This window comes from Maniola hyperantus, chromosome 11 (assembly GCF_902806685.2).
Source record: "Maniola hyperantus chromosome 11, iAphHyp1.2, whole genome shotgun sequence".
NCBI classification, from domain to species: domain Eukaryota; kingdom Metazoa; phylum Arthropoda; class Insecta; order Lepidoptera; family Nymphalidae; genus Maniola; species Maniola hyperantus.
The window spans coordinates 14,191,530-14,215,492 of NC_048546.1; the positions used below are offsets into that span (position 1 = coordinate 14,191,530).

At 36.6% G+C, this 23,963-nt stretch overlaps 2 protein-coding genes across 4 annotated transcripts in view; both read right to left on the bottom strand.

Moving 5' to 3' along the window:
• Nucleotides 1–3,576: 3,576 nt before the first annotated feature.
• Nucleotides 3,577–23,963, bottom strand: part of LOC117986712 (pre-mRNA-splicing factor CWC22 homolog) — a 229,959-nt gene continuing 209,572 nt past the window's right edge. For both annotated transcript variants that reach the window (XM_069501780.1, XM_069501779.1), the window contains exon 5: nucleotides 3,577–4,433. The gene's annotated coding sequence lies outside the window, so the exon portion shown is untranslated. The remainder of the gene's footprint in view (nucleotides 4,434–23,963) is intronic.
• LOC117986345 (serine/arginine repetitive matrix protein 2-like) overlaps nucleotides 11,950–23,963 on the bottom strand; it is an 89,130-nt gene continuing 77,116 nt past the window's right edge. For both annotated transcript variants that reach the window (XM_034973178.2, XM_069501753.1), the window contains exons 6-8: nucleotides 17,667–17,856; nucleotides 12,519–12,699; nucleotides 11,950–12,133 (exon numbers count right to left, since the gene is read on the bottom strand). In XM_034973178.2, the coding sequence (XP_034829069.1) occupies nucleotides 12,092–12,133; nucleotides 12,519–12,699; nucleotides 17,667–17,856 (413 nt within the window). In that variant the 3' untranslated portion in view covers nucleotides 11,950–12,091. The remainder of the gene's footprint in view (nucleotides 12,134–12,518; nucleotides 12,700–17,666; nucleotides 17,857–23,963) is intronic.

Sequence of the window (23,963 nt, forward strand, 5' to 3'; positions counted from 1 at the left end):
ACCCGTTGTACTATTGTCGTACCTACTCCTAGCGGAAGCTTTACGCTTAATTGGACGGGAAAGGGGAATATAAGTCAGCAATTTGGCTAATATTCATTATAAAAAATAAAAAATAAAATGTTGTAGTAAATTCGGTCCATCGACAATGCACTGAATTTGAGATATTCTCGGCCTTAGAAAACGAAATTCGGATTTATTGCGCAACTCCTTTGAGAATTTTCAGATTCGGATCAAATGCAGTGCGTAGAGAGCCTTATTATGTACCCTACAATAAACTTCTGATGATCATTAGTAAGTTAATTTCTTGTGCTAATATAGGGAATAATTGAAACAAGTAAAAATACTATATAAACACATTTATTGATTCTTTTCTTTACAATAATATCGTGCGGTACGGGTACATACCTACTTTATGTAAGTATATAATTTGATAAAATTTTAAACACAATTTCTCATTATGCAATGGAAATAGTCGCATTCTAAAAATCAATCCATAGTAATTTTAGTTATATCATTTTTTTTGTACTAAGTAATATCGAATAATAATATAATATCTCTATCAATATAGTCTTTTATATAATTGTTCCATATTGTAATATATAATTAATAATTATAGTAGACTACAAATTTTCTATGATAATATTATATTATCTACGCAATTTATTTGTTTCTAATTTCAATAAATAAAATTTATCTGTCGTTAAAATATTACACCAGCACAAAATATAATATTACACGGACTCCATTTTTATAATCTTTTGATAACTTATAAATTATAATCTACAATTGTAAAAAAAAAGTGTCTGCCTATGGGGCAATCGCATATGGCAGTCGCAATCAGTATCTATTTTAAGTCAGTATTGACTTAAAATGACTCAAACCAAAACGCCTTATTTCGACCTTCGCCTTATAAGACTAGATCTGCGCTATTACCTAAAATACTAGAACTAAGTTCTTATGTTGGTACTATTTTTAATACTATAGCGTTTTTTTTTCTACAATATGTTATAAATACAATAATTACTCATTATTTACCTTTTTAATATAAAAAAAAAGATATGAAATTATTGGTCTATGTTTTTGTAATAAGCTATTTTAAATAATGTTCCACATAAGACTTTTACGGCAATACATAATAATAATTAATATATCATAATATTATATTATATAGCACTATGTTCTTCATTCACATTCAATAACATCATAACTGAAAATTTCAAAATATTAATTATTCTGCAACATATTATTATCGCCAAATAATCTTATAAAATTATGAGGAATAAAGTTGGCTTTTTAACAGCTTGTGTATTGGGAATCTGTCAAAATCGCTAGTTAAAATTTTTTTGACGGTTGAAAAATCGAGTCAATAGGCTGAGCACACACGATGCGTTTCCGGGGCGTTGCGGCGGTTGCGGCGCCGCACCGCTGTAGATTTGAAATTGGATGCCAGTTGCCAAACGAACACTGCATTGCCGCAACGGCAAAGAGTATGCCATTGCACCGCACCACCCCTCCCCGCCTCGTCTCTTTGGTCCCAAGTCCGTTGCGCGTGCGGTGTTGTGCTGCACGACGTCGTAACGCATCGTGTTGCAAGGTACAGTGATTTCTATGTAGAATGACGCAACGGCATCGCTGAGGCGCCGCACCGCCAACGCAACGCATCGTGTTGGATGGTAAAAAACCAGCCAAGTGCGATTCGGACTCGCACACGAAGGGTTCCGTACTATCGTACTAGATATTTTAAAATTTTTTTGTGCAACACTGAAAGATAATGACAACAGCGCCAGCTGTTGGCGCTGTTATTAAAATGTGTTCAAGAAATTTTTCGTTTTTTTTGTGATGTAACCACAAATTCACGGTTTACGGATTTATTCTTTTACTTGTGCTATAAGACCTACCTGTCTACCTCATGATTCTAGGTCAACAGGCAGACACGACGGAGAGACGGACAGACGGACAGACAGACAGACAGACAGACAACGAAATGATCCTATGAGGGTTCCTTTTTTCCTTTTGAGGTACGAAACCCTAAAAAGTGATGATAGCCTAGTGGTTAAGACATCACGTCGTCTTCCTAGTCGGGAGTCACGGGTTCCATCCCGGATCGAGATATACTGAGAGTTTTATTTCTGTTTGTTGTGTTTAAAAGAAATTAAAACCTACGTGTTTACACCCCCGTGCCAGTTAAACGTGCCAGTTAAACGGTCATTACGTTATAATGGACTTGTGTTTACGTATGCAAATTCAAATTACTTAATTACCCCTAAAGCTAAAAACTACTTACGAAATGAAAATGTATTGCAAAGAAAATTAGTGCTCGTATACGCTAAATTTAATAAAGGTTTTTACTATTTTTTTGCGACTTTTGTTAACGAGTTTTAGCTAATCATACTGATGTTGTAATAAACTCAGCTACACTGAAGCTTTTCGTAATGACAAAAAGATTCTTGTCTTTGATCTTACTTAACTCATTTGTTTTGCTCTATGGTTTTACTCTTGTTGTTTTTTTGACTTACAAATGAAATTAGACATCAAAGTCTTATCATCAACCCATCGCTGACGCACTACCGAGTCTGGGTCTCCTTTCAGAATGAGAAGGGTTTGGCGGTGGTCCACCACGCTGACCAAGTGTAGATTAGCAGACTTTACACACATTTGAAAACATTATGGGGAACTCTCAAGCATACAGGTTACCTCACGATGCTTTTCTTCACCGTTAAAGCAAGTGATATTTAAATTGCTTAGAATGCATTAACTCCGAAAAGCTAAAGTACAGGTGTGTGCCCGGGATAGAACCCCAGACTCCCCGAATACAAAGCTATCACGGCTTGATACCATAATACAGGGTTTTATCAGAACGCTGGCAAAAACGAAGATAGGTGATAGTACTGGTGATTACTGTTTAGTGATTACTGATATGATACCATAAAAAAACGCGAAAAAAATGTATAAAAAATCCTATAATAATATCCTATAATACAAATCCTATAATACTTTAAAAATGACGGACTTTCATACAAACTTCCATCCCCCATTTAACCCACTTAGGGGTGGAATTTCGAAAAATCCTTTCTTAGTGGATACCTACTCTTTACAAAGAATAGACCCTCCAAATTTCATGTCTCTAGGACCAGCGGTTTAGGCTGTGCGTTGATATATATGTCAGTCAGTCAGTCAGTCAGGACTTTGAATTTTATATACATAGATAAAACATCTGACTGACGCTAGAGATCAACGAATGCTGGGAAAGTAGGTCACTCGGAGTCAATGACGCGTCGTAGGCGATGCGTTGACCCGAGTTTTGCACGCTATACATTGCTGGTTTAAAAATTTTCAATCACTAAAAGTACAAAACGAGGCAAATGGTTATTGGTATTGGATTGTACTTAGGTAGTATAACAATGGGGCCGATTCTCTAGTACACAATCTCTAAACTAAACTAAATTAACAGGTCTAAATCTAATGCTATCCTTTTCCGCAAGCAACATTATGAAAGGGATAGCAATAGATTTAGGCGTGCCATTTTAGTTTAGTTTAGAGATTGTGTACAATGGAATCAGCCACAGTGTGGCTAATTCCATTGTACACAATCTCTAAACTAAACTAAAATGGCACGCCTAAATCTATTGCTATCCCTTTCATAATGTTGCTTGCGGAAAAGGATAGCATTAGATTTAGACCTGTTAATTTAGTTTAGTTTAGAGATTGTGTACAAGAGAATCGGCCCCAGTAACGCTAAAATTTTGTTAGCGTTCTGGTTACACCCTGTATACCTACCTAGTTTTGTATTATTAGGGTTCCAAACAACAAGTCCACACTTCAAGTTATGATAGTAAACCTCTCTATCAAAGTTACGCCGTTCCACGATATAGCTATAATCATAAAGATAGTAATTTACTTCCGTCTTCCGTTCCCTTGAACTTTAATAGCTAGGCTGGGCATACCTACTACGAAATCAATGAAGTCACTTTTTATTAACCTCTAAGTCAAATTATACTATTTCTCTTTTTATAACGTCATAATTATGAATTGTCTTGTATTATGAGTACGAAATGACTTCTCACGCGCCATTTTAACTTTATGTGACAATTGTTATGTCAAAAGTAGTAAGTCGATTTTAGTAATTATTAGCTTATGCTCGCGACTTCGTCCGCGTGGACTACACTTTCAAACCTCTATTTCACCCCCTTAGGGCGGTTTCAGACTAGCGTATTTTTTGCGCGTATACGGTTGTTTCAGCACACGCGCTTACACGCGCGCTACATACGCGCTTCAAAAAACCGGACGCGCGTATACGGGCATATTTCGGCGTGTTCGCTCGAACCGGTGGCCCGGTGGGTGGTGGTCTCTCGCGCCTCGCGCTTATACGAGCTTAGAAGCGCGTCAACGCTCTAACGAGTTGAGCGTGTGCCAAAAGGCGCGCCTATACGCGCCTACATGCGCTTCCAAAAACGAGCTTATACGCGCGTATAATACGCTAGTCTGAAACCGCCCTTAGGGGCTGAATTTTCAAAAATCCTTTCTTAGCGGATGCCTAGGTCATAATAGCTATCTGCATGACAAATTTCAGCTCGATCCGTCTAGTAGTTTGAGCTGTGCGTTGATAGATCAGGCACTCAGTCATTCAGTCAGTCAGTCACCTTTTATATAATATGTAGAATGTAGATTTTAAAGGTGAACCGTATTTTTGGCATGACACATAGAGATAAAATGTCGCGTGAAAAGTCATTTTGTACGGACTATAAGAAAATTTTGAATGTTTGCGACTCTTCTGCGTGAATTTAGATTTTTTGTAATCCCGTGAGAACTTCTTGATGTTTCGGGATAAAAAGTAGCCTGTATCCGTCTTTGGGATGCAAGCTATCTATCTCTGTACGGCATTCCGAACCAGTGGTAAATTTCCCATTCCTTTCCCCTTTCCCATTCCCGCTTCCCATTCCTATTACCACTTCCCATTCCTATTCCTACTTCCCATTCCTATTGCCACTCCAACTTTGCAATCCGTAGCGCTATGTCGGTTACTTTGGTCTCCTAATTTCTGATCAATCACGTAGAGAAACTCCAAGCATAGCTCTCTCCATCGCCCGCTGAGTGACTGAGCTTTCTTATGAGGCCCATAGTCAGCGACCATGTCTCGGATCCATATGTCATCACTGGCAACACGCACTGTTCGAATACTTTGGTCTTCAAGCATTGAGGTATTTTGGACAAGAAGACATCTCGAAGCTTTCCGAATATTATTAGTAGTAGGTACATTAAAATTATGGTACGCTTAACCTAGCTTTACTAGCCATGGCCTATTTCAAGTTTATGGGGGTCGTCGGCTTGGGGCTACCTATAACTATCATAATTCCATGTGACATTTGGGTAGGTACCTACTGACGCTACAAAAGCCATAAACTGGCGAAATGTTAAAAGTTATGAGACTTGCGAAATTCAGTTGGTATAAAAATGTAAACGTGAAATTGTTGTTTCAGGAAATGAGGACAATTTTATTAGTGTTGGAAGGAGTTTTAAAGTGGAAACATTGATTTTCGTAATATTACGTTATTCGCATTGACTTTTATTCGTCAATGCTTGGACTAAGCACCTATATTCCGCGACAGGTCGAGATGGCAATCGGGGTATGAGGCGGGGGGACGACGCCCTACACGCCCGCATGTTACCCGCGCTTGCCCACACCGGGTTAGGAAGTACCTACCCTCTAGGTATCTTGACAGACAGACAGACAGACAACGAAGTGATCCTATAAGAGTTCCGTTTTTCCTTTTGATGTAAGTACCCTAAACAACAGTGCAGGTGCAAGAGTAGCGATAGAATAACAGTTCTGGGTTCTGGCGCACCGGAAGTCTGGTGACTGGTCTAAGAATTGAATTGAATTATTTTCCAAAGCTTTCCATATAGTTTTATATTATTTATACTTATTTCTATTTTTGTATTATGAATATTAATAAATTCTGCAATAATTAGGTAGGTATCTACTATGTACATCTGAATATTCATTTATAAAAATACTACCTAAGTGCCTACACAGTATTTTTCCTCTATGTTCCCAAATCCAGTATCAGTTTTTTGTACACAAGTTAAAAAATTCAGGTTGGTGTTCTTTTAAATTCAATGAAAAAAGGTAGATCTAAGTTAGAGGGGTGAGCTTTCTTCAAGTTATAGCAACTTTAGCAAATGCTGTTCAAACCACTTTCTGTTCCTTTGTTATTAGCTGCAAGTTAGGCTGGGTATACACTTATTAAAATTTACGTTATAATAAACTAAAGTTTATTAGTCAAAACAATTTCTGTCAATGAGGGCCGCTTCAGAAAACAAAATTAAATTCATGTTGAAACTGTGATTACTGCGTCCAATACGTAACACTTTGACGGTGTGTGGACGTGCCAACACTGGTTTTTCGATAGGTAGGTATAGTTAAACGTGGTTAAACTTAACATAATTTTGAACAATGATGACCACTAGGTGCAAGTGTTAAATAATAAGTAGATTTATCAATTTACACATATATTACTAGACTAGATAAACACAAAACCATTATTTAAAAAGAGACTGGTTCATGGACTTAATTTAAAAAGTTTCTGAGCAAAACTAAATTGCATCCTCTTCTTACTAATGTAATATAAAAAGGACAGACACAGTTGGACAGTTTTAAATTTAATTTAGAGCTGTCAAACCTCGATTACTTTAGCTGCCAGTTGCGAGCCTATTGTTTAAACTTGTAGCGTGCACTAAAATTTAGAGTCTTTAAATGTAAAATTCATGTTTTAGCAATATTAAAAAGAAAAAGATGCAGACACTCTGAATTTAGTTTAGAGAAAGACAACAGAATCGGCGCCGTATCGTCAAAGTAATATCCCATAAACGAACCGACCCCATAACGAGCCCATAATGTAGACAAAGTTGCTTAATTTACTGTTACTGATGCAAACAGCAAAAACGACTGAATACCTCTAAACAAAACTTATGGTGCGCTTACATGGGCAATTTTTTTAAAGAAATTGTTGCTCGACAACTTGTATGGATCGATCGGTATCGGATCAGTAATTCCTACCAATTACAATCCGGGTATCTTTAAAACAAGAGTGAATGGGCATCTTCTAGGTAAACACGTCCCATCTTAGACCACATCATCACTTTCCATGAGGTGTGATTGTAGTCAAGCGTTTGACTGTAATGAATAAAAAAAAAGTGGAGCAATTATTTCGCATAACATTGCTGAAATTTTCAGGTATTGTTAGGTATTTCAGTAAATTGCCTCATGTGGTCGCGACGTCATAATTGACTGAATTGCCTGGGATTGCGGAATTTCAATTGCTTTTTATGGTCTTGTGCATAAAAATGTATAAATTGCCTTCTGTTAAAACTAAATTTAGATTTAAATAATAATAACTATGTAGTTACGCTGTTGATTACTTTCAAATAAACAAAAATAAATTGTTTAAGGTGAACTACGGTAAACAAGAATCTATCGACACATGGATGACACAAAAAAATTGTAAATATTTAATTTCTGTAGTGCCAGTAACATTTTCCATAATAAATGCACTTATGATGAGAAAATTGCTCGAATTTCAATATAAATTTTAACAAAATAAGTAGAATTATACCTAGTTACTTATCATAATAAATTATTGTTTCATTTCCTTGCAATCGAAATGAGTATATAATTCGGTCTTAAAACCCATTTTATCCTCGACTTAATTTATCTGCTCTCGGCTTCGGCTCGGGTAGATAAACGTCTCGGATAAAATGGATTGTTTTATTCTCTTATTGTAAAATCTTTCGTGACTATATATTTGTTGAAAATTGAGGTTAAAAGAACACCAAATAATTAAACAAATTTTGAACTAAGTAATTTATTATTCTACGATATGAGTTTTTTTGAATGATTAATTTCTTGTTACCAATGTTAATCCAGATATATTATGTATTTGATAATTATACTTAATTACATCAACTATCAACTACAATACCTAGTATAGTACAATATACTTGATATTATTAAATACGTATTATATACGTTAATAATATTTTATTCAATTCTAATGCATTGCTATTAGGTTAGTATGCTTGACAAATTCCTTGATGATATGCCCAATTGACTTACTTTGCTACTTAATTATATAAAAGATGGATTTCTCGCACAAATAGGCATGCACAAAAATTATAATACTTATATAAGTAATTGTATATAATGCCACTAGACTAATAACATTTCATCCCCGTTGGCATACTACTGAGAACAAGTCTCCAATTTAGTTCCGAGTTCGCTCACGAGACGCTCACTGCTGCTATCAGCGCCAAAATGGCGATAACCAAGTTTCTCCTAAATCAGGTTAATAGCAAATCCAATGTATTAGCATAGGTCTGTGGTATTTTCTGATCTGTGCCAATAATGGGTTTTGTTCCATCCTTTGGTTACCTATCTAGATTCTAGGTAGGTAACCAAAGGATGGAACAAAACCCATCTAGATAGATACAATGTCTTTCTTAGGCATATCATCAACGAAATTGAAGACCTATATTATCTACACGAGATAAAACGAGACAGATTTATGTGAGAGATATAGCTGTGTCTCGTTTTAACTAAACTTAGGTAACGATTAAGCGACTCTGAGTGCTTCAGTCAATCACCTAAAAACCATAATCTTCCTGACTTATTTTTGGTACGCGTTTTGTAAAAGAGTAGAGAATATGTCACAAATACAAAGTTATAAAAAGCTTTGATAAATTGGTCTATTATAGGAACGATCCTAAATTTCGTAACTTCATGAACTCGTTTCGTTTCTTATATTAACAGCCGTACTCAGAGTCGCTTAATCGTTACTTAAGTTTAGTTAAAACGAGACAGAGCTATATCTCTCACATAAATCTGTCTCGTTTTAAGTCAATCTTAAGTAACGATTAGCGACTCTGAGTACGGCTGTAAGTGAACTAAAATCAATGTTAAATACAATGGCAATTATTTTAGCAATAATCTTGAAAATACTATAAAGAACGAATAAATCCAATGACATACTTACTCCTAATTGTACTTAGCAAATTAATCATAGTTTAGTTAACATTCTTTGTATCTCTCCTTTTTGACATTTCGCGTATGTCATTTGCCAAAAAGAGATAGTATTACAAATGTTTAACTAAACGGTGATTATATGCTTGGTGAAATTGGGTCTTATCCTGCTTCCGGAATGTCATTTTTCGCCCCCCACCGAAGCGCACTGAAAACTTGCGTCCCTGGATAATACTATGAAAATTTGGTGCACGCTTCGCTCGTACTTTTTCAATCATAAATTGTAAGTTTTTTCTCGTTTTAGTTATGTCACTATTTTTTTTTATCTACTGCACAAATACTATACTTCGTGCTCGTTTTATCTATTTACCTAGATGTGATTTTAGGCGCCGAAATAGACTCAAAAATCTTCGATATAAATTCAAAATCGTCTACATCGGGTACATTGTAAAAAATTTGCACTTGCTTCGCTCGCGCTTTTGGAAATGTCAGATCTAAAGGGTGCCAAAACTAAATGGCCAAAACTGACCCGGGATGTGACCAAATATTAATGTCAATATATTATTTTATTTTTTTACGAAGAAAATTGTAAAGGTCTTTAGGATAACAATGTCGGGTCATCAGTATAATAAGAAGAATGAGATGGACGGACGTATGTCACTTTATAGAGGTCAATTTTTGTTTAATATTCATTGTGAATAGAGAAAAAGATTCAGAGTGAAATCTTTATATTTTATAGATTTAAAATTTAGATACTATAATATGGTTAAGAGAGAAAACGATTGGTTAAGTATTTTGTAGAGGTTACTAAGAATACTAAAGTATTATGTCTATCAAGTATGTTTTTTTCTATAAAAATATTGAATTATTCCACAATTCCTATTAAAGCCTGTTCCACGCAGTTACTGTGACTTTGAAGATTTTGCCTTGAGATAAATTATTTTATATTTAAAAAATATTCGCATAAACAATTATTAATACGTAAAATCTACCCGTTCGCACAAATTTTAAAAATCTCAAGACTCAAACCCAAAATCACTATAACACAATTTTTTAGACGAAACATTTATATTTTTTCGTAAATATTTTGTTTTTAAATATCGAAATATTTTTGTGCACACCAATTTTATACAAATATTTTTATTTTCTAAGTAATACAATTAATTTATATTAGTTACATATTTCGATATGTTTACAACTTAAAATGATTTTAAATATGTATGATTGGCCGAATACATTTACGAGTAGGTATATTATTTACATAAATACTATGAAATTCTAATAAATATTCGTTGTATTTATATGCCTAAAATATTATATCGACAGCAAATAATACTTAAATGACATCAATACAGTTCGATAGGATTTTTTTGCTAAAATTATCACAAATACAAGACTACAAATCGCATTAAATTTTGCTAGGTATAATCATATATTAAGACGTTTTTATGCACGATACGACATCGATTTACTTTAAAAACAGTTTACTCGTGTATCGCCTCGCCTTTGTTTAACACCACGTAAGTCAAAATTATATTGAAAAAGAGGTCAGCCGCCGAATCCGACTCGGTTGGGCAGCGTTCAGGATGCTTCGAGATGTCTTCTTGTCCAAAACTCATCAGTGCTTGAAGACCAAAGTCTTCGAACAGTGCGTGTTGCCAGTGATGACATAATATGGATCCGAGACATGGTCGCTAACTATGGGCGTCATAAGAAAGCTCAGAGTCACTCAGCGGGCGATGGAGAGAGCTATGCTTGGAGTTTCTCTATGTGATCAAATCAGAAATGAGGAGATCCGTAGGAGAACTAGAGTAACCGACATAGCTCAACGGGTTGCGAAGCTGAAGTGGCAATGGGCAGGGCACGTAGTTCGTAAAAAGACGTTCGGGTCTCAGGTGCTGGAATGGTGACGTCGCACCGGAAGACGCAGCGCTGGAAGACCCTACACTAGGTGGACAGATGACATCAGACGAGTCGCAGGGAGCAGCTGGATTCAGGCGACGCAAGACTGTAGCGTGTGGAAGTCCTTACAGGAGACCTATGTCCAGCAGTGGACGTCTTTTGGTTGGTGATGACGATGAAGTCAAAATTAGCAGGAGAGTTAATAACTTGCTGTTTACAAGTCTGGGCAGTTGAAGAGATATCGTGCTGTTACTTTTAATTCTTTTACAGTTTCTGTTGGAAGTTTTTGTTTCTGACTGGCGAAACGAAGACGTGTCTCTCGATTTATGTCAGCGAAAAAATGACTAACGTGGTGTTAGAAAAGCGACTATATGCAGTTTATTCAAGTTCAGGATATTTATAATTCAAATTCAAACATTGATTTCACGTAGGCCTAGCTACCACCACCTATCCTACCACCAGTTCGAAAAGCATGATCTACTGAAAAACTACAAGAATATCAATAGAAATTCTTTAAAAATTTGGTTCTTTTATCTCATTTTACTTCGTCGTATCGATCTCGCAACGTCATCTATCAGCTATACAAAACGCCTTCAAACGAAGATTATAATATAAACATTGAGCACGCCTCAAAAAGCACTGACAGTTAAGCATCAAACACTCAAGTTACACTCAACACTGAAAGTCACGTCAGAAATAATAAACTTGGTCTGCTGCTTCAAAGTGTACGTGCTTTTTGCCGTGCGGGGGCAGCACGACCAACAACCATCAGGCCGCGTTACCATTTCTCCCATTACCATGGTTACCACTCACATAATCACTTTGCCGTTTCACTTCACGTTTGGAACTTCTGGGTTTGGGTTTCACTTCATATTCATTTTTGGGTTTCACTTCATATTCACTTTTGGGTTTCACTTTGTATTCACTTTTGGGGTTCACTTCGTATTCACTTTTGGGTGTTTTCACTTCATCGTCACTTTTGTCGGGCTCGTTTATTTCTGGGATCTTTAGTTTGGTATCGGTAGCGTCTCTGTCCGCTTGGGTAAGAACTTCTTGGACATGGATGGTGAGCTCGGGGCGTACTACTTGGGTGAACGGCAGGAGGGCGCCAGCGACGTCCATGGTGTTGTTGATGTTGCGGTGCCACAGCTCGAGCACGACACTGCGCCGTTGCTACTTGTATCTCGGCGGACCCAGCCATCCACAGCCGAATACCTGAACGAACAACAATTTGTCTTAGTTCATCTTTTACTTTTTGATTGTATGTTTCCTGTTTCTAAAAAACATATACAAAGAAAATTGAAACCAAATCTGGAAAAGGTTGGTTTATAAAAAAAAAATCTGTCATTACGTGTAGATAATAAAAAATTTCAGTGATTCTAAAATGTACAGTAATTTGGTACTTCTAAACTTAAAAGAGCAAGAGATGCTTATGCATAAATATACCTACTATGTGTTATAATAGGTCTACCGTACAACTGAAATATTGCTCCAATGACGATGACCAATGACTTGGCTCAAATATCCAATAATAGCCGCATCGTACCGAATATTCAGAAGGAAAAATGGCACGAAAATTATCATAATAGTATGGACTTACTTGACAAATGACAAGGGCCAATAGTAAAAGCAGTACAAGTGTCACAACACCCCACACCACACCGAGCTGTGTCAGTGCGAACACATACAGTGTCTTGTGGCACCACTGGTTGGGCTCGAACAGTGTTGGCGCATAGTCTGGCCACATGATTTCCAAAGTCCAATAGTTGCCGCAGGCGAACCTGTGTGGAAAAATTGCTAAATTTTTTATTTATCCTTTATTCCAAACTCTCCTCCTCCCTTTAAGTCAAAATGTAATAATTCTGGTAAGTAAATATTCGTTCATTCATTCATTCATTCGTTCGTTCACCATAACACAAGTAAAGAATATAAGTTGTCTAACTTTAAAAAACCGACCAACTTCGAGTCAGGCTCGCGCAACGAGGATTCCGTACTACAGTCGTATTTTTTCGATATTTTGCACGATAATTCAAAAACTATGATGCATAAAAATAAATAAAATCTGTTTTAGAATGAACAGGTGAAGATCTTTCATATGATACCCCACTTGGTATAGTTATCTTACGATTATTATTGAGTATCCCAAACTAAAATTGAACCTGAATTTAAGTGCTAGCGGGAAATAGAAATAGGTTTTTTTTAAAACAAACTTTTACAAAGTGCTTTCGAATTGCCGGCCGAGTGAAGTTACTATTTGTTCTGAATGCCCTTTCTACAGGGAAACACGAGAAAGAAACTTGGCGATTGCTCTTTTTATTTAAAAAACTAGTTGATCCGCCCCGGCTTCACTTGAGTGGAATTTTTGAATAGAATAGAATATGTTTTATTCAAGTAAACTTTTTACAAGTCCTTATGAATCGTCAGGTAGTTTTAAATTACCACTGGTTCGGAATGACGTTCTTACCGAGAAGAATCAGCAAGAAACGCGGCGGTTGCTGTTTTTAATTTTTCAATTTACAATGTTATTATACCATACTATACAAGCCATTGCAGCCCCGTGCATTGCTGGAGCGAGTCAAATCCAAGCTTTTTTGATTTTGCTTTGCAAGCTTTGAAAACGGTTAGGGGTAAGTTGACCAAAATCTAGTCTATCAAAAGTTGTCTATAAATTTATGTCTATAAGTAGGTAATTTTATTCTCTATTTAACCACATTAGGTAGATGTACAGTACGAGGCCGAAAGTGATGAACATCGGCCTTTAGAATGACATTTCAGGTTTGTAGAGCGTTGTCTCTGTCACTCATACCCATATGACGTTTTGTCGGTCTCAACGACCGAGACAGTGCTCTACAAATCTGCTATCTCCTTCTAAAGATCGATGTTCATCATTTTTGGCTGCGTACTGTTATTATGTTGGGCCTAATATTAATTAATCTAGGAGCTAATCCAATAATATTGTTGTTACACTCATTACCTTTAGCAATCAGAGCGTCAGGCGAACTTAATATCTATTAATTTGTCTGAAATGCCAATTAGATACAGAGCAGATATCTAAATACCTCGCATAGGTAGGTATAGACAGAATTTCTTCCCTCTTCTTTCAAAGATAATATTACCTAATAGCTGACGCCTGCGACTTCGTCCGCGTGGTTTTAGGTTTTTAACAATCCCGTGGGAGCTCTTTGGTTTTCCGGGATAAAAAGGAGCATATGCCACTCTCCAGGTCTTTGACTAAATCCATGCAAAAAATCACGTCAATCAGTTACCCCGTTGTGACGTGATTTGAAGGACAAACCAACAAAATAAACCAACAAACATACACACTTTCGCATTTATCCTACTGATGTGTTCCCAATTTTTTTACATTCTTTTATTATTCTATATTTTCTTAAGGAATGGCTTCTGAAACAAACTTACTCGGATACTGAAAGACTTTTGGATATTCTAGTGTAACCCCAATTGTACACAAACATATTATACAAAGACACTCACATATGCACACTTATACGTGCTCATTCACTTACACCCCCACACACACGCACTCACGCACACACAAACACACACACACACACACACACAGATAACATGGACTTCCACGCACTTAATATTTTCTTTAGCTCTTTAGTTTAGTTAGTAAGTTAGTATGTAGTTAGCTTTGTATTCACCGAGCTGGAGGCCCTGTTTTCCGAGACACAGTTTCTACTAGTTCGGAAAACAGGTGCACAGTATTGTTTTGGTAAGAATTTTATAATAATTAGTTTTAAGGTAGGTATGTGTCAATACTAACAAAAATATGATTTTGTACTTGGTGGAAATAAATGATTTTATTATTATTATTATTTATATTATAAGCCGCAATCAATTTAAGATTCGCCTTCACACAAGTTTAAAAAATTTATTAAAACTATGCTCCTGAAACAGCATGCCTATTTACACAATCGGAAGATTATGTACCTAAAAATAATTACCAAAAACTCTGATAACCACGTCAGAGATAAATAGAGCAATCTATGATTAAAAAAAAAAAAAAAACGATAAAAGAGCGTGGATTTGACCTGCAATTCGCTCCATTTATACGCGGTACTGCAATTTCTTTTATACACTGCATAATATTGTACTTATTTATATCAAATCTTTGAAAAGAGCAACAGCCGAGTTTCTTGCTGGTTCTTCTTGCTATGAAAGGCATTCTGAACCAGTGATAGACGCATTTGACGATTCAAAAGTACCTACCTGTAAAGTTTAATTGAATCAAAAAAAATCCTCAAAAAAATAGTAGCCTATCCACTCTCAGCCATTCGCTCAGCTTAAAATCGGAGTTTATTTTGGGAAAGCATACCTAGAGCCTGTATCGCTAATTGAGGAAATTCCCTCGAGCTTTCATCGGGACGCGTTTGTCATTATTTTGTTGGATAATAACAACATTTTGCGGATGTTTTGTGATGCCGTTAATTAGAAAAGCTTGAATTTTGTTTATGTCTATTTTACCTTTTTGTAGATAAAATTTAGGTGTTATTTGTGAGGGAACGTCCCGCATACCGTCACACAGCCCCCGCGCTAACCTGGTGCGGGTGACGTGCGGATGTGCGGGGCGCCCCCCGCCTCATCCCCTGATTGCCATCTCAAACCCTTCTTATTCTGAAAGAAGACCCGTATCACAGTTTTACGATATCTAAAAATATGTAAAAGGAAAAGATCTATCAACGCACAGCTCAAACTACTGGACAAATCGGGCTGAAATTTGGCATGCAGATAGCTATTATGACGTAGGCATCCGCTAAGAAAGGATTTTTGAAAATTCGACCTCTAAGGGGGTGAAATAGGGGTTTGAAATTTGTGTAGTCCACGCAGACGAATTCGCGAGCATAAGCTAGTTCAGTAGTAAGCCGGTGACGGGTTGATCATGATGATGATGTATTAAGATATTAAAAGCCCGTATGAAGCCGTGAAGGGTGTAACAGGTAGTTAACCTGAACTTTCAGTTCGTTTTATTTTGTGAAAAAAGGTAAAATAATATTTATTTTCTCACTTGATTTTTAATTACTATTTCAAGAGCAGAACATTTTTGACAAGCACTTCCACCGTTTTAATTTGTGTGTATATTAAAATAAAAATGTATTTATAAATAACCATAAGGCTGGAAAAACGTTTTGGTAGGTACTTAATAAATAAATAAAAACCAGTCAAGGGCGAGTCGGACTCGCACACGAAGGGTTCCGTACCATCGTACAAGGTTTTATGTAGATCACTGCAAGTTAATGACGGACTGCACCATCTATACCTATGTGATCTATAGAATAGAAATATACTTATTTGTTGAATACAAAAATCATGCCTTAAAATCTAACCTAACAAACAGTGTCAAAAATGTGTCGTGCCAACGAAAAGTTAATATTTAGTAATTTTTTTGTGATTTAACAACAAATTCACGGTTTTCAGATTTTTTACTTTGCTTGTGCTATAATACCTACCTACCTGCCAAATTCTATGATTCTAGTTCAACGGGAAGTAACCTATAGGTTTTCTCGACAGACACGACAGACAGACAGACGGAAAGACTAACAGATGGACATACGGATAGAGGACGGACTGACAGACGAACAACAAAGTGATCCTTTAAGGGTTCCCTTTTCCTTTTGAGGTATCCTAAAAATCTTACAATTTTAATTTTTGCTAAACCTCAATTGCCATCAAAAAAGTTAAACGAAAGATCCCCTCATTTAGTTCATAATTTTTGAAATAAAAAGTTAAATTCATAAAGTTATCGTTTTAAAGTGAGCTTTCGGGGTTTCTCGGGTTTTTGTTATTTTTTACCTTCAAAGTTTATAACAAATTCAATTACACCGGCCACTTCAATGTAACCCCAACGCGGTAACTTTGTTGCAAAGTTGTTATTAATAAATTATTTTTTAAGCTTTATTCAACATTCAAAACAAGTTTGCAACTAACTTTGCGCGTTATGTAAAAAAATATCGTTGAAGGTGAAACTCACAGGTTGGAATCATAGCCAGGCTTGAATTTATTACTACTCCAAAGTTATAAAATAGAATCTCTTTTTTCCTCCGTATTAGTTACCTATCTGCCCGCTCCGGATGAAGCATATTCGGCGCTGGGGTGCGAAAATTAGTCTACACCCCGCCCAACATTAAAAGTACTTATATATATAATCACCAGCACACATTATAGTACACGACAGGTCGACATGACAATCAGGGTATGAGGCGGGGAGACGCCCCGCACACCCCCGATTGCCATCTCAACCTGTCGCGTAATCTATACTCTATACTAATTTTATAAACTCGAAAGTGTGGCTGACTGTCTGTCTGTCCATCTGTACTACAGCGGGGCGATTGTCTAAAACCTGCATCAATCATTATTACAATCTCAATTGTTCTGATTGGCTGAATTTGTGCGATTCTTGTTGCAACAATGCATTGTGGCCAATAGTGAGCGAGCATTAACCAATCAAAGATGATTGCGATCGTGACATTGTAGCTGTCAAACAACCGCGGTAGGGCCACTGATGTACAGACGGACAAGGACATAATCTACTTTAAATCCCGGAAATTCAAAGATTTTCCACAGGATTTAAAAAAATCTAAATCCAAGCTGACAAAGTCGCGGACATCGTCTAGTATATCTATAAACGCGAGCGAAGCGAGCGCGAAATTATTTCCCCACCCGCCACCAGCTGTATCGCCTACCACTAGCTGCACCACCCACCACTATACAGCCACAGATCACTCACCAGCCCATAAGGAATAAGGTGAGCGTGTAAGCGAGTGCCCGCTCAAGGACGCTCGCGGAAGAGTTGGAGCTCCTGCTCGCCAGCTGTGCCCACAGCAGCCAGCAGATGCCGATACCACCAGCTGCACCACCCACCACCATGTAGACTGGTATTCGAGGCTCGGCTGGACAGTCGCGAATGTATTGGACACCTGTGTGAACAAAATAAATTTTATATGAAATGAAATGATTTATTTGTTCCTACAAAGGTCTTTTTAAAAATTGTGCCAGGGACCCTGAAGTAAGTTTGCAAAACTTGTATCTCAGGGTTATACCTATATATTTTTTGTTTTTTGGGGATGATGGAGGCGAAATCAAAGCCTCAGGCAAGAGGCATGAAGGCTTAGACCACTTTACTAATGAAATGAAATCGAACTGGTGTTTTTAGCCGGGGCGGTGTATAGTTTTTTAACGCAATTTTGCTACAATTTACAGTTCGGACGTCCGCCTTCTAATTGGAGGTCGGGGGTTCGATCCCGGACACGCACCTCTAACTTTTCTGAGTTATGTGCGTTTTAAGTAATTAAATATCACTTGCTTCAACGGTGAAGGAAAACATCATGAGGGAACCTGCATGATGAGAAGTTCTCCATAATGTTCTCAAAGGTGTGTGAAGTCTACCAATCCGCACATGGCCAGCGTGGTAGACTATGGCCAAAACCTTTCTCACTCTGAGAGGAGACCCGTGCTCTGTAGTGAGCCGGCGATGGGTTGATCATGATAACGATGATGATGCTTACAGTTCAGAATGCTTAGTACGAGATTTTATGTGTCACCAACGTTGATAGTATTCGAGTGTCGAAAACCTTCCGCATTATACCTAGTACACTAGATCTTAATTGACTTGTTTTAAAGCTCAAGTTTGTCTACACATCTACAGCCAGTGCTCCAAGCGGAAAAGTAGCGAAAATAAAATCAGTGGAATTGAATTTTTGACTTTAATTCAAGGTACTTTAGGTGCATTTTACTTTGACGGTATTGTGTTTCGACTCTCGAATTCTAGCAACGTTTGGTGAGACGTAAAATCTTATACTAAAGCCTCAATAGTTCAAACCCCGCCCGTTGCACTATTGTCGTACCTACTCCTAGCACAAGCTTGACATTTTAACATGGCTAATATTCTTAAAAAAAAAAAAAAAAAAAACAGATTTCACAGAGTTTCGTCAAAACATTTCACAAAATTAACACGTTGAAATCATTTCAGCCCCCGAGCGTAGCCTATATACCAATTAAATTATTTAAAAGGTAAAATCTGTTCGGGCGTCGAGGAACTTTCGGAAGGTCAATACCTCATCATCAATCACCCGTTGACTGCTGCCTGTATACACTCACAGAGGCGTTACGCTTCGAGAAATGTTCGGGCAATTTTATTACGCAATCCAGATTAGGAAGGTTGCGCACTCATCCGATCCGAGTCCGTGAAATTTTTTACAAAAAAAATAAAAACCGACTTCGATACACAAACACTAAAAATTGAAAAATAATTTAATTTATTACCGAATATATTATGTATACAAGAGTTAATATAGTTGCATAATAATACTTTTTGGTGCCGGTGCCAATTAGCTTTAGCTGCGCGAATCGTCTAGACTTCATATTTTTATGAGACTCCACAATGGCACCTCATTGGCAGCGACCCCAAAAAATATTATTATGGAACTATATTAACTCTTGTATACATAATATATTCGGTAATAAATTAAATTATTTTTCAATTTTTAGTGTTTGTGAATCGAAGTCGGTTTTTATTTTTTTTGTAAAAAATTTTTATTTCACAATTTTTAGTGGGCCCATGGAATTATGCTATGACTGGTTAAAAATCTACTGTTTACTAAGCTATTACACTGATCGCGAGCAATTTACTCTTATCCGTTGAGGAGTTCCAGTATCTATCTTCGAAGATGTTCATCAGATCTTCACCAAATTTAAATGGGACCAACTTTGAAGTATACCCTATCAAACAAAAAAAGAATTTTCAAAATCAGTCCAGGCGTCTTGGAGTAATCGGGGAACATAAAAAAAAAAAAAAAAAAAAAAAAAAAATTGAGAACTTCCTCCTTTTTTTGAAGTCGGTTAAAAATACGTTCCGAAGTAGTCATATTTAACTATTTGCATGGTTGCTTATGACTTGTTAAAATAAAGTCTCTGCTTATGAGATAGGTACCTGCCTATGACGTAAATATTTTTATATCCGTATTTTCACGGATTCGGATTGGATAAGTGCGTAATCGCTCTTATTATTACAAAAACCGGCCAAGTGCGAGTCAGACTCGCGCACTGAGGGTTCCGTAGTACAATCGTATTTTGTCGACATTTTGCACGATAAATCAAAAACTATTATGCCTAAAAATAAATAAAAATCTGTTTTAGAATTTACAAGTAAAGCCCTTTCATATGATACCCCACTTGGTATAGTTATCTTACTTCGAAATATGAAAATACTAATTATTAGTTCATGACCACAATTTAATTTTTTTTGTGTGATACAACCACAAATTCACGGTTTTCAGATTTTTCCCCTAATACCAGCTATATGACCCACCTACCTACCAAATTTCATGATTCAAGGTCAATGGGAAGTAACCTGTAGGTTTCTTGACATACAGACGGACAGACAGACAGACAGACAGACAGACAACAAAGTGATCCTATAAGGGTTCCGTTTTTCATTTTGAGGTACGGAACCCTAAAAAGCGCGTATATTTGTCTATCTTTTATTTTTTCATGATCTATCCGTTAAACAGATTTGATCATCATCATCATGATCAACCCATAGCCGGCTCACTACAGGACACGGGTCTCCTCTCAGTATGAGAAGGGTTTCGTCTTGGCAGACTTCGCACATAGCTCCGAAAAGTTAGGGATTTCCCGGGATCAAACCCCTGATTTCCCCAAAAAAAAAAGACGGAGATCAACTAGGCTATCACGGCTTTTGATACTTACATAAGCTTTTTTAGAGAGATAACTTGCACCTTAATGATAGACAGCATAGGCTATATATAGGGAACTATTTTCCTAGGAAAATCGAATAGTTCCCACGGGATTTCCAAAAGCTCCAAAGTCGCGGGAATCAATTCTAGTCTGATTCGTATTTCTACAAATTGGTAATCGCATGAATTTCATAAATTGAATTTTCATTTTCAGGCATGATTAGGCAGTTTTTCGTATAATGAAGGTATGAACAATGAAATTAGGGCCCCGAGTGCAGAGGGCCAATAAAGTAACTTGAACCCGAGTGAAGCAAATCACTTAATACCCCAAATTTCAGCTTTCTCACACCTGCTTCTAACACAATCTCGCTAAATTGTTTCTTTATAATAAAACTTGTAATAGGTTAATGAGATAAGTCAAAAATATTTTCATGAATCTTTATTTTATTTTATTCAGTAGGTACCCGTAATACAAGATTTTACGTCTCACCAAACCAAACCAAATTCGAGAGTCGAAATACTTCCGCGTTACAGTAAACTGGATCTTAATTGCCTTGTTTTAAAGCTCAAGTTTGTCTACACTTCTACAGCCAACGCTCCAATCGGAAACATTGCGAAATTAAAATCAGTGGCGTTGAATATTTGACTTCAATTCAAGGCTGTTTAGGTCCATTTTACTTTGATGTTATTGTGTTTCGACTCTCGAATTCTAGCAACGTTTGGTGAGACGTAAAATCTTATACTACGGGTACTGATACAACCCTTGACTACAACAAACAAACAATGAGGAAGTTTCAGGGCAACGTTCGATAAAATTTTCATAGATGGCGCTAAATACTACCACTACTAAAGCTGAAAAATAATACCTATATATATATACATATATATGTATATGAATTATGCTTTAAATTTAAATCGGATGCAAAATTAATTAATTACTTCTATTAGGTATAGTTCACAGGTTTTGTGGGGAAGAAACGTAAGGAAAATTGCAGTGCACGCTAGCTCTTACTCTTCATCTATGTCATTATAGATAAAGGTATTATTTTTCATCTTTAGTGGTGGTAATATTCAGCGCCATCTATAAAAAAATTATCGAACGTTGCCCTGAAGACACAGACTTATAAGACGTATAAGTAAGCGACCTCTTACTTAACCACATAACTGATAGTTACTGAAGTGCAATGGACTGGAAAAGATTAGGATGTTAAGATACGACCCATAATCTTATAACATTAGAAGATAGGTAGGGTCAGCAAAAAACGCCATTAAATATGAAGTATTCGTCCGCGTGGATTTAGGTTCTTAAAAAACCCGTGGGAACTCTTTGATTTTCCGAGATAAAAAGTAGCCTATGTTCTTCCGCGGGATGCAAGCTATTGCTGTACCGAATTTCGTCAAAAACGGATGGGCCGTGATAGGCTAGCAGACAGACAGACAGACGGACAGACAGACAGACAGGCACACTTTCGCATTTATAATATTAGTATGGATAGATAGGTAAGTATATTTCTGGACATTTATTCATAAAAAAACTAAAGCACATAAATAGTTAGCAGGCACTCGTATATATTCAGGTTTGTACGCCCACATCGTGGCAAGCGTGGTAGACTATGGCTAAATGCTTCTCATTCTGAGAGAAGACCCGTGCTCAATAGTGTTAATCATAGTGAAGATGATGTAGGTAAACACTATTATAAAAATTAAAATCAGTAAGTATGAAAAATAATTTCACGAAGGTTTTCAAGTTCTCCAACAGTAGGTATGATAAGTAATCCGTAGAGAATCTGAAGCGTTTTTTTTCATTAGGAACAAAAACTGAAAAATAATTTCACGAAGGTTTTCAAGTTCTCCAACAGTAGGTATAATAAGTAATCCGTAGAGAATCTGAAGCGTTTTTTCATTAGGAACAAAAACTGAAAAATAATTTCACGAAGGTTTTCAAGTTCTCCTACAGTAGGTATAGTAAGTAATCCGTAGAGAATCTGAAGCGTTTTTTTCATTAGGAACAAAAACTGAAAAAAAAATTCACGAAGGTTTTCAAGTTCTCCAACAGCAGGTATAATAAGTAATCCGTAGAGAATCTAAAGCGTGTTTTTCATTAAGAACAAAAACTGAAAAATAATTTCACGAAGGTTTTCAAGTTCTCCAACAGTAGGTATAATAAGTAATCCGTAGAGAATCTGAAGCGTTTTTTTCATTAGGAACAAAAACTGTAACAATTCCATCCGCTGCGATAATTCGAGATTGAATTTCATTATCTCGTACAAAGGAACGTAATAATTCTAAGTGTTTGACTGAGATTGCTAGCGATTTTACTTAGGCCGAGTACACACTTACTTCCAGACAATATAAGTGACAACCACGGGACAACTGTCTGTTTAACGAAAGCTGGAGCGATTTTTAGGGTTGCGTACCTCAAAAGGAAAAACGGAACCCTTATAGGATCACTTTGTTGTGAGACAGACAACAAAGTGATCCTAGAAGGTCTGTCAAGAAACCTATAGGGTACGTACTTACTTCTCGTTCCCGTTCCTGGGACCTAGAATCATGAAAGGCAGGAAGGTAGGTCTTATAGCAGACATGAGGGAAAAAATCTGAAAACCGTGAATTTGTGGTTACATCACACAAAAAAAATATCTTAAACTCTTCAATTTTCCGGGATAAAAAGTAGCCTATGTCCTTCCCCGGGATATAAGCTAACTCTGTACCAAATTTCATCCAAATCGGTTGAACGGTTGGGCCGTGAAAAGCTAGCAGACAGACAGACACACTTTCGCATTTATAATATTAAGTATGGATATCATACTAATCGTCGTAATGTACCCACCCGCTATTACCATTATAATATATCGCTAAACCACGAAACACCTAAGCCTAAAATCATTTGAAAAGCTATCATCTAAAGGACACCCAAATAAATAGTTCTGAGTATCATTCATATCCCTAACGGTCGACTATTTTATAATTATGTCACGTAATCTCAGTTTTAATAAGTTTCTAACAATATGGCACCTTTTAAACATGGCCGGCCTCATCATTCATTATGCCCGTTACAACTATAAACACCGCTTATATTCACGTTAAAATTGCGAACTTCTATTATTTACTTAGCTCTTAAACTCTAGGGTCTGACTGACAGCCCATTTGTAAACTCTTTGAAAATAGGACCTGATTTGCGAACAATGCTTTTTCTTGTTTGATCTAGGAGCTCACTAAGCGATTAACAAAGGTTTACCAATTGTTTCAAAATAAATACTTATTTTGTAAATTGTTTCAAGGATTTTTAGTTTTTATACGCAGTATAATATCAAACTCGGCGGTTTTAA